This window comes from Pocillopora verrucosa, chromosome 3 (genome assembly GCF_036669915.1).
Source record: "Pocillopora verrucosa isolate sample1 chromosome 3, ASM3666991v2, whole genome shotgun sequence".
In the NCBI taxonomy this organism is placed as follows: Eukaryota; Metazoa; Cnidaria; class Anthozoa; order Scleractinia; family Pocilloporidae; genus Pocillopora; species Pocillopora verrucosa.
Genome location: NC_089314.1, coordinates 9,494,412 through 9,506,588, shown reverse-complemented (window position 1 = coordinate 9,506,588; position 12,177 = coordinate 9,494,412). Strand labels below are relative to the sequence as shown.

General features: G+C 40.2%; 1 protein-coding gene across 1 annotated transcript; it reads right to left on the bottom strand.

Moving 5' to 3' along the window:
- Positions 1–3,048: 3,048 nt before the first annotated feature.
- On the bottom strand, positions 3,049–9,172 carry LOC131780277 (uncharacterized). The gene is made up of 2 exons (XM_059096896.2): positions 9,118–9,172; positions 3,049–6,296 (listed from the first exon to the last, which is right to left on the bottom strand). Exon 2 carries the CDS (start codon positions 6,259–6,261, stop codon positions 3,463–3,465), a length of 2,799 nt encoding a protein of 932 aa, XP_058952879.2. The 5' UTR covers positions 6,262–6,296; positions 9,118–9,172; the 3' UTR covers positions 3,049–3,462.
- Positions 9,173–12,177: the final 3,005 nt, after the last annotated feature.

Sequence of the window (12,177 nt, the reverse complement as noted above, 5' to 3'; positions counted from 1 at the left end):
AATTTCGAGACTAAAAATCCCGTATTGCAACCTGGCTCTAACCTATTCAAGCATTCGTCATTAATAAGTCAGGAACGAAATATATTGTTGAGACGTGTTGACTATATAGTGACGTATGATATCATCATACGAAGTGGTCCACTCACGCATGACCACAACATTGGATGATCAACGTCGTGAAAGTGACGAGTACGACCCACTACTCCTTTTCAGATAGGGAGGAACATTTTGAAACCAATTAGAGGGATATTGGTGAGCGCCAAGTACAAAAGAGTTTAATTCGTTATTCCCTCTTTCATCTGGTACACTCATTCAAATTATAAGAGAATATAGCGTTGCTTCGAAGTATCTCCCTTAAGTCAATGAAATTGTTTTATTTTCATTCTGACTTTCTCTCCACCATGGCAACATTAGAGTTGCAGAACTTTAAAACTCGAAGTTTTCAAAAGATGTCTCTTTTTCGCTTCATTCGGGATGGAGGAATGCGCACCATACATCATCGGTTCTCTCCTGTAATCGAATGCAGAATTTATCAAAAATGACGAAGAGGAGTTTAGGTTGGAGAATATCAACCATGAGTGAGAATGATGAACCATTAAAGTCTATTGGCGTGCTAATTTTTCCCAAGGAGCAGAAGACCATGGTGCAGTCCGTTGATCATCATGAAGCGAAATAGGTAATTTATATACTGCATGGTTTCTGACCCATTTAGAAGTTTATAACCGAGTAGTAACATAACATGGCGGCAACCATCCTCTATGATGTTCACAAGGTCTGGATCCACTTCAAGCCTCCATTCATCGATTTGTGCCTTGGAGTTCCGATTTGTTGACATGGCGTATCCGTTCTCCTCGTTGTTCTCTGAGGTATGACTCTCGACCCTTTCAAGAGTGATCATATGCATAGTTATTCCAGTAAGATCAAAAACCCTTGTCAAAGTTTCAATAGGATTTCTGGTAAGGTCTACGTATCGAAGCATAAATTAATTGTCGTTCATTCGCCAAGTGAACTTTAAAAACGTTCTCAAACTAGCCTCGATTTGTCGACATATCTTAGTATTGTAGAGCTTCAAAGACGGGCGAGGGCCATTACCTTTGGAGTGATCTTTGAAATACCCCCAAAATCTTATGCCTGCTTTTACATGAAAAAATGTAATTGAACGTGGGTCCCTTACCAAGTATATAATCGTGCAGGTGGTCGAGCTGCAAAGAGAAAACGGTGACTCGACCTTGTTTTTGGGTATTCTTGGAGATTTTTCACAACTGTTATGTTGCAGTTAGACTTGCAAACATTTTGCATGTTTCTGGGGGTCAATTTGCCACGTGCTTTTGCCGGTTTATTAGATGAAGTATCTCTTGTGCACAGTGGTGACGCAGAAAGTGCGTTGCTCTTGTACCTAAAACGTGTTGGACACTTAGCATAGGTGAACTTACAGCGTAAAACTCCTTTAAGGAAATTCATAGTTTCCATGTCGTCGATTTCTTAGCGCGGAAACCTCATGAACCCATGGAGAGCCTCAAATAAATAGAATACATCGGACAAGCCTGAGCGAGGCTGAGATAAAATAATAACAGTTCTTCTTGGAAATGTGAAGTCACCGACCCATTCTTTTGTTTGCCCTTTATCATTTCCAGTTCATTTTCTACTTATACTGTTTACTATAGGAATGACACGCTTGGGTAATGCGTGAGGATTTCTTTTCTCTGCCGTTGAAATTATTCCATTAGCTTCGGATTGTTTATCAAAATTAACTTCGTTGATTTAGTGTTCGGTAGCAGCAGCAGATATCTGCGAGGTCTCGCGCTTTATTGTCATTGGTTTCTTCTCCGGCCAATCAGCATTGTGTAGAATTGCTTTACGTGACTCTTCAGGAGTGGGTAATGGAAATGGCTGCTCATCGCCGTACTTTTTTTCACCTGAATAATTTGCTCCTAAAGACATTCTTTAAAATCGTATTTGTTTCTTTAACCCACCGATGATTTCAACTTGTCTTGACTCTCACATTGATAATGATGGATCAGTTGTTAAGTCAATGTCTTTCTGTCCTGGGCAATAAGCCCTCCATGATCAACGTCCTTTACTTCCACGAACATCAAATACAAAGTGCAGGTATAAACGACGATAAGGATTCCAAAGACGGGAACAACAAAAAATCTCTAGAGAAAAACGGTCGCTTTAAAGAAACCTTTGGAAGAAAAATCGTTTTGCAACTCAGTTGTTCTTGCTTTTCTTATGTGATGATCTCTTTATGCTGCAATTGATTCGGTGCTAACAAGTTAAGGAGTTCTGAAGGATCCTATATATGCAAATCTTACAGATGCCTGGAGTCAACTCGTTATTAGAAGCATCCATGCGTGAAGAATGGTGTCTTAGCCGGATGGTTACAGGAAAATGCGTATAAAACATTAGAAACCTAAAATATATAGCCTTTGATTGAAAAGGGGGGGGGGGATGGGGGTGGGTGAACAAATACCAAAATTTTAAATTTATGACGAAATAGGTTCGAAGAAAACAATTTGCAAACTTGGCTTTAGGGTAGGCGTCGGTAGGCGTCGGTAGGTGTTAACCCCTTCACTCTCACGATCTGATTGTTAACTCTCCACACAGGCTGCTGATTGAACGAGTGTACCAGAGGAAGGAGAGAATAACGAATTCAGCTCTTTTGTACTTAAGTCACCAATATCCCTCTGATTTTCAGAATTGCCCCAATTTAACATGTCTCAACAATATATCTCGTTCCTGACTTGTTCATGACGAGTGCATAAATAGGTTAGATTCGGGCTGCAAAAGGCACTCTCTCGGAATTAAAGGTTTAAACCCGGTAACCTCCGAGATCAGATTGTTAATTCTCCCCTCTCGCTGCTAAAGATTTCCTTGTAACTTAGTCACCGGTACTTGGTGCCAGATCAAGAAAACAACCTCCATCTGATACGTTTGATTATTTCCATAACCTGTTCGCTAGATAATTCATGGATATTATTGGGAGAAGTTACGTGTTTATCACAACGGACTCGCGCATTTCTTTTGTCTCTGAAAAATTTAGTCGCACTTATCAACACTAAATTGCACGTGAAATCATGTTGTTACTTACACTTATTTAATTTCGATTCCTTTAGTGATAGTTACGAAAGGATAACATTGATGTTTACATACAACCGATTTCGATAAATAATATAATTAGTTTGAGTAATGAATCTGTTGTTGTTTAAAATCATGATGACCGAGTAAGTAAATGTTAATTAGTACCGTGCATAAAAAAAGTCAAATGGTCAAATAAATGCTTACGATAAATAAATTGATATACGAGACTCTTTTAGTTAAAGTTTCGTTTTTCACCGAAAGTTACGGATGTTTCACGACGTACGATCCCACAGCAAGATCACGGATCACGCAAGGTCTTCACTTCAAGGATCACAGATCAGCCCTGTACCACCTGAAATCGGTAAACCGTCACGTTGGTCATTAGTTAATCATATTAATATGATCATAAAGCGACACTGTAAGGTTATACTGCGTTTCCTCCGACCTGTTTAGAAGTTTATAACCTAGCAACTGAATTAAAGGACGGCAACTATCTTCGATAACGTTAACAATGCAGGGATCCACCTCAAGCCTCCAGTTATCGATGTTAGCCTTTGAGTCCCGCCTTGTAGAGAAGTTATAGCCGTGCCCATTCTTTGAGGAAGTGTTTTGATTTGAAGTATGATTTTTGATCCATCTGAGTGTATCATTATGCATTGTTATTCCAGATATTTTGTACATCCTTTGCAAAGTTTCAACCGGATTTCTAGCAAGGTCTTCGTAACGGAGCATGTGGTATCTATTGTTTGTTTTTTTGGTCAGCTTTAGAAAAGTTCTTACATTCGCTTCAATTTGACGACAGATCTGAGCACTATACATCTTTACACTTGGGCGAGGGGCGCCGTCTTTTGCAAGACCTCTGAAATAAGACCATGTTTTTATTCCCACTTTCATATGAGAAAAGACAACTGGACGAGGATCCCTAACCAGGTAAATAATTGAGCATGTGGTCCAATTACACAGAGGAAACAGTGACTCGACCTTGTTTCTGGGTATTCTAGAAGTGAGAATCTTGATGACTGTAACTTTATAGTCTAGCGTGCAAACGTTTTCCATGTTTATCGTGGTTAAGAAGGAGCACTTATTTTTCTTCGCCGTATGAAGGGACGTTTTTTCTCGGCACAATGGCGGCGAGGAAAGTGCGTTACTCGAGAACCTTCGGAAATTTTGGATTTCTCTAACATACCTAAGAGAAAGAAATTTACAGCCTAAAATTCCTGCAAGGAATTGCATCGGTCTAGGGTCGTGCTCGTGTTGCTTTGGGTCCAGCACAACTCCATGAAGAGGTTCAAATAAATAGAAAACATCCGGATTTTGGTTGAAAGCATCACCGAGGAATGATGAGCCTGTACGTGGTTCAGCTACAATAATAACAGTTTTCCTTTGTACTCGAGAAGCATCGGGTGTACGTCGACTGGTTACTTTTTCTGGTGGCTCGTTAAGAGCTGGGGCTCTTAGTCTCTTTCTTTCGTGGACAGGAGGAAAACCTGTGCTTCTTGAATGCATATTGCCAGTTGTCGGCGCGATTGTTGGGTGTCTGAGTAAATCATTATTGGCTAGCTTTGACGTTGCCGAATCTTTTACCCTCACGGCCGCAATTTCCTCGGTATTGGAAGTTTCCGACTGTTTGTTTTCTATTATTCGGGATTTGACTGGGCTCTGTTGCACAGATGAATAACCCAAGGCAGGGGAATCCATATGCGAGGTTAATCTTGGCTTTTCAATGTTTCGTTTTTCATGATCAGCCACATCTGGTACTGGTGCTTTTAGGCTGTTTCCGTCATGAACTAGAGGAGAACTTGTGGCTCTTGTATACAATTTGACAGATCTCTGCGCGATAGCTTGGTGTCTGAGTACAGCTTTTTTGGTTGGCGTTGACGTTGCCGAATCACCTATCCTCAGAGCCACAAATTCCTTCGTATGGGATGTTTCCGCCTGCTCTTTTTTCTCAGCTTCAATATTAACAGCTTTCCTTGGCTCTGGAGAAGCATTAGGTGTACGATGGTAGGCTAATTTTTCTAATGAATCTCCAGGAACTGGGGTTCTTAGTCTGTTTCCTTCGTGGACAGGAGGAAAACTTGTGGCTCTTGAATGCAATTTGACGGTTCTCGTCGCGGTTGGGTGTCTGAGTAAATCTTTATTAGCTGGTGTTGACGTTTCCAAATCTCTAATCTTCACATTCACAATTTCCTCTGTGTTTAAAGTTTCCGCTTTTTGATTGTCATTTATTCGGGATTTGTCAGTGTCCTGCCGCTCAGATGAATTGTGCATGACAGGAGAATTAATCTGCGCGGTGAATCCTCTTTTCTCCGTAGGTCGTATTACAGTCACACCTGTGTTATGCAACTTATCTTTAACATTTCTGTGCCTGTACGCGTTGGGTTCTAAGTGTGGATCCCTAACAACATTTGACTGATATTTTGCATATGTAGTTTGTTTTTCCACGTCAATATCAGGGGTAGCGGTGAATATCGCCTCTGATTGTTTAGTAAAAGTGTTGAATTCCTTAGTGTTGTCTTTCACTACATTATCGGTGGTGAATATTTGTAATTGCTCATCGTTTTCCACATCTTCGGCTGGTTTGAGTTCTTTAACAGTCCTTCGTGCCCTTTGGCGGCTACTCCATATATCCCAAACAGCGGGAAGCTTTGATTTCTTAGTGCGCTCAAGGCCACGGGCTACTGAGATTTTACCTTCCTCCGAACTTCGTCGCAAGGACGAACTTTCATCGCTGATTCTGTTGAGTAAATAATCCTCAGGTCTAGAAGACATCGGCAACGGATTGAATGGAATATTTTTCCCAGCTTTCAGTCCGGTTCGTTTCTTTTTCCTAAAGTATGTCTTTTTCTCTGGAACGGTCTTTGCCAAGTTAAAATCACGTTGTAATCCTTCTCGAGTAACACTTTCTCTCTTATCTTCATCGACGTGTGCTAAGAACAGGAACGAAGTCAGCAAAGAAGCTATGACAAGTATACCAAAAAAGCGAATTAAGAAGATATTTCTCCTCAAAATTGTTATCATGACGAGTCTTCGAAGGCAGCTCAATATAGTCATTCCTAGTGTGTTCGTGAGTTTGTTTATCGCGGTGGAATTTGACCTCGATTTGGGATTGTGTTCCACGTCAGCAAATGCTTCTGCTTCATGTGACAAATGCTTCTTTAAAATGTTAGACACTCGCATTGGCTTCTCTCACGGTATGCCAAATACTCCATTCACTGTGAACAGAGAGCGGACATTTCAGATATTTCTTCGATGAAATGCATCGTCATGGCACGGGTATCCCAAGCTCATGTTTCGTGAAAAGGGAGAGACGTATGTATTTGTTCATGAAGGCGTCACGAGTTGTGTTACGCGGTGTTATGTTGCGGGAGGAACCGTTAAGAATTTAAATCCTACATAAGAAATAGTGTAAGGAACAAAATATGTCGATTTACTACGTTAAATATTCCGAAATACGAACGGTTCCTTGTGGACTCTATTTGTCTCTGCCGTTTAGGGCTTGCTTTGCCATCACTCCGTTTAATCAGGAATAAAAGCGGAAAGGATCACCGGAAACCCAACAGACACACACGGAATGAGTAATTTTTATCAATATTTTGACTAAACGTTCGTATTACGGAATATTTACCGAGGTCAATTGTTCGTATTTGGTTTCCCAAACAATTCCTTAAACGGGTTCACAACGGTTCTTCGCGTAGCCTAACACCGCGTAACACAACGCGTGACGCTTTCATGAATAAATACATACGTGTCTGGGATTTCTCGAGACGTGAACTTGGAACGCCTGTGATAGAGGTGGCTTTCCTAGAAAGTCAATATTTAATACTGCTTCAGTCGGCCTGAGCTGTCGTGAAGAGATATTCTAAGGGTAAAGACCTGAACATCGCACACATCACACCACCTTGCATCACATCACAAGGGGTGTCTGGTATATTACTGCCCACTCAAGAGAAAATACCGGAACAGCCGGTAAAAATTGATTTATATAAGCTGCTGTTTACAACTGCGGCAGACAATTTTGTCAATTTACAAAGACGTGACGTCCGCTAATAAAAGGTGGGGAAAGCACAGCCTTAAGTCCTCTTTACATGAGTCCAGTAGACCGAGCTGGCATATTTACGGTACGAAATGGGTTCAAGTGGGAAATTTCAGGCGCTAATTTCCTGAGGACTAGTTTTTGGCGCGAAATGTGAGAAACAAAACAAACGTGGCCGAACATGGACAAATCGTCTGTATAAAGCTTTGCCATCTCCGCTCGCAGTTCCTGGTATTGGATTTGTTTTTCCGCTTTAAAATCAAGGCTTCTTTATTCTATTTTAGATTTGAAGTCATTTAAACATTCAATCAAGTTGCTGATCATATCTCTCCGCTGACAGAATGTTTTAGATTTCGAAGAAGAAGAAATCTGCTCGCTTGCCGCCATTGCTGTCCACGTTGTCTGAGGCCGTGCTCCGCCGGCGGCCAAATCCGTTACACGCGTAGTTGGAGAAAATTCATCCCAGTAACCGAGCCAAAGAGTTCATTTTGGGAAAATTTCGGGAACCGAGCCAGACCACCTGCCCATATTAACACGTCGAGATTTTTTCAAAGGATTAGAGATGTGCCGAGATCTTGGAAACCGGGCCAGTCTAGTCAACCGCGCTCATATGAAGAGGCCCTCAAGCTTGATTTTCACTGTCGCAGGTGAACGTGCATTATACACAAAAAAAAAACAACAACAAAAAAAAAAACGCGCGTTTAAATGAACGTTCACCTGCGTTATCGCATCCATTGACTATATATGACTCTTCAACTTCATAAATTAAGCACGGGCGTGCAATTTTTGCAAATATAAAAAAATTACGCGTGGTGTTGATTTTTTACGCGGCAGTGGAGATTGCTCACGAACGTTCTGTCAACGAGCGTTTTACTTATGGATTAAAACCTAGGGCGCGCACCTAATTTTTCAGTTGGTCAATCGTGGGCGCATTGAAAATATAAACAAAACATTTATTAACAACAAAGTGTCAATCACATGGATGAATCAATTTAGCAGTATTCAGCTTAAGCGTAAAATTGGGAGACGTAATAGTTGTATTCTGAGTATTCTGACCACTGATCGTCATGCAGCATCACGAGGTACAAATCTTCTATCTTCACCGTTTGATTGCCGCGGAAATTTTAAATACTGTGGCGGCCTTCTGCTTGAAAGACTCGCATTTAAAAGGTAAGACCAAGTTTTCTTGGTCGACCTGTTCCTTCAAATCGTGGCTTGTAAATTGAAAAATCTATCAAATTTCACGCCTGACAAAAATCCATCCTGCTCCGTGGCTTTGAATTAATGAGTTGTAGGAGAGGGGCATTGGGGTCCATTAGAAACCGCAAAACCGAAAAAATTCGGTCAGTACCGAAAACCGCATGCAACACCGTCAAAACCGATAAATTTCCACATCTTAGTTATCAAATTCCTAATCGATCCGATACAGTCAGTGACAAATGGAGCATAGGGAGGTTTCGCGGCTATTCAAGATCAGTGGAGGCGCTTAATTGCCGCTCAGATCGAGGAGAAAGAAGCATTATGCAGGGAAGACAATAGCCTTGTATGCACAATAAATTAAACTTCCGCTAAATTAGTAGGTAGCGCGTTCATGTAAGTTCGTGCGCATGGCGTAATACTCGCTAGATTTAGTCAGCAGTAATTTGAGTCGATGAAAAAGACCTCTGATGACATGTTAGGGAGAGGTGAAGGAATTACCGGATTGAAATAGTAATTATTTCAAGCAATGTAAGTCGATTCTGATAAGCGGTATTGAAAACAACGCTAAATGAAATCAATCAGTTCGCTGAAAGCTCAGGTTTGATATACCAAAACCCATTTGTTGTTGTTGTTTATGTGTCAGAGAATTCCAGAACATTTAAAATATTTTTCAGATCAATCAGTATGCAACTTCACCTTGCTTCGGTATCTAATAAGTGGAGAATTTTACAATCAATTAGCGAGGAAAAAGGTTACATTTCGAAATCGTGATCTCGTTAGGACGTGAAATTAAACTTTACCTTCTCGCATTCGCGACTTGGGGACAAGGTAAGGTCAAAACGTGTCGTGCAGGCTCAGAAGCTTCTGGACACAAATTTCACCTTTACGGTTGCTGTCGAAAGGCCGGCGACTTCTTTTGCTGTAGAAGTCTGGATGGTATTATGCACTACCCTCGCTGGGGAGACATTTGGTTTGGACCCAAACTTCCTCCGCGGCTGTACCCTTCTAGAGATCACGATATGTTCATGCCTTGAATTTGGTTGCCTTGTGTTAGTTGTGTACAATATTCTTAAGCAATTTTTTAAGCAATTAATAAGCTTTTATACACATATACTTTTTACCCGGACGGTCAATGTTAGCCTCCTTCAGCAACCCTCTGAATAGAAATTGACAGCTGAGCGTGACGTTCAAGCCTTCAAGCTAGTAGCGTAACAACGATCTCTTTGTCCAAGCAAAATGTAGACACGTCTTCAGCTTTTCAAAATTGGTTACGGTTCATTACTAATCGTCATTAACTTGCCCGATTCTACCTGATCATTGACTTAGAGTTATTTCTTGCGCATGCGGCGACATTGAACTTACTTCACTTGGATTAATGGGGTAATGTAGCTATTGAGTTCATTGCAGTAGAATCCGAGATAACAAAAAACCAAACGCTTCCTACTATTTTTGAAACTCAGCGTTGAACTACTGCTCAAAGATAGATTATGTGTGTCAACAGTGAGACGAGACAAAAGAAAAGAGTAAACAACAAACAAACAAACAAAAAAACGGAAGAAATCTTGCGAAATAAAAATGAATTTGCCGTCATCTTACAGCCGTTACCAGTTTGGGTGGTTTATCTTGTTTTCTGTTGGTTTGGCTGTTTTTCAAGAAGATAGCCCCGAAAAGACTTCGTGGCTAAGCTCCTGAGTTCCTCATAGCATTTGTTATTCAAGAATTGTTGCAATAAGTTTTAGCTCTACCTTAGAGATAACCAGTACTATTAAAAATAACGGTTACATAATTAGGCAAACTCACGATTCTTTCTCCGTCAGATCACTGACAACTTTAGTAATTGTATCGGATGAGTAAGTGATAATGCAATTATATTATTTTTCACGGGTGGGCAAACAGCGAATTAATTAAGCTTAAGGCCATTTAGTAAGCCCGAAAAATAGACTCCAGAGTTTTATTTCGTAAAGTAATTTGATTGAATCCCCCGACAAAGATGAATACGACCAAAGGCGGCCCAAGTGTGATTTCTGAGTTTCAGGCAATTAATAGAATATTTACTACGCTAAATATGAATATTTAACTAGTGTAGTACAAGTCAAAATTTCCTCCGTATGAAATCTATCCCTTTTACCGGCAGTCTCTTTCGTTATCGTTGTTTGGTCTCGTCACGCAACACGGCCTCTCCCCAGAGAGTGTGTTGCGTGACGAATCCAAACGCTAACTGCTAAGAGGCTGATGGATAAATGGATAGATGTCACACCGAGGAAATTTTGGGGAGTTACTACATCACGGGCGACGAGCGGGGCAGGAAGAAATGACCGAAATACAAGTGGTCAGCGGGAAAAAAATTTAATAATTCATATAGAGACATATCAGTTGTAGTTTCAGAAAGCAATAGTGTTATAAAGCCGAAATGTGAATAGTATACTTCGCTCAATAAAATGTGAAACAATTTTTCAAAAGTGTTGATGGCACATATATCTTTTACCGCTATATTAAACAATACAGGTATCGGGAAAGGCATCGGTTGCATTCGGAAAGGCACTAAGAAAAATTATATTTACGTTTTGTAACACGCAAAAAACAATCGTGTTGTAAAGCCAAAATGTTACCAGGTCATACTTCGGTAATTCAAAAGTTAAGCAATTTTCCAAACGCTTTGACTGGAACAATATATTTACTGCTATATTAACCAACAGAGGCATCGGGAAAGGCATCGGTGACACCGGGAAAGGCATCAAGAAGAATTATATTTACGATAAGTAACTTGTTGTATGACGAAAAACAGTATCTTGACTTGTTTAAGGCATTAATCACAGTCGGTTTGCTTTTCACTTGAATTTTGCAATCTCGACTTTCGATTCCGGAAAAATGAAAAGCTAAGCAACTCTAAAAAAATTTCGTTCCAGATTTTTATATTTTTAGAGTCATTAATAAGTTTGTATCCACAGCCTTTAGATAAGAAATTTTAAATTTCCATCTGCTGTAGTTCTTTTAGTGTATTTTATATATATTCAATCGCCTCGTTTCACGTGAAAAAGGCATGTAGGAAAACACTGAGCTTCGAGGCGGCCAAGTTAAGGCTAATGTATTTACCATGCTTATATATTTATAATCAGGGCCACTCGTTTAGGAGACCTTTTTTCAAAAGACCCAGGCGATAAAATAATTATGTTTTCCGTTCGAAGTGTTTTTTTTCTTTTTTATTTAGCAAATGAACTCGGGATGAAAACTTTCGAAGCGAACGACAGGTGAAATGTTGTGTTGGTGTCTCTGCGCCCCCACGTCTCTGCGAAAGGTACATCCATACAACCTACATGGAAAAACTGACCATAGCTATCGCACCACATTTTAAAAAAAAATCTTTAAAACTAAACTGGTTAGCAGCACTCTGCGAACGGTAGTTGTAAAATTTCTTTATTCTCCGACGCGTTTCGTTTAACTGTCGTAGACTTCTTCGGGGAGTTTTACAGTTTAACACTAAATGACTGTATTTATAAGCCATAGTTAGTGGCTATACGGGAGCCAATGACCATATAGGCTTGGTCGGACCTACGAATAGGAACTGGTGAAGTTGCGGAAAATTTGAAATTTTTTGGGGGCAAGGTGGGAGAATTAATTTGGGGTCCACGGTTTTGGTTTTCTTTTTTCGTCACGCAGCAAGTTACAAAACGTAAATATAATTCTTCTGGGTGTCTTTCCAGATGCCACCGATGCCTTTTCCGATACTTCCATTGTTTATTACAGCAGTAAAAGATATATGTGACATCAACACTTTTGAAAAATTGCTTAACATTTTATTTAGCGAAGTATACTGTTGACATTTCGGCTTTAGAAGACTATTGTTTTCCGCAACTATAACT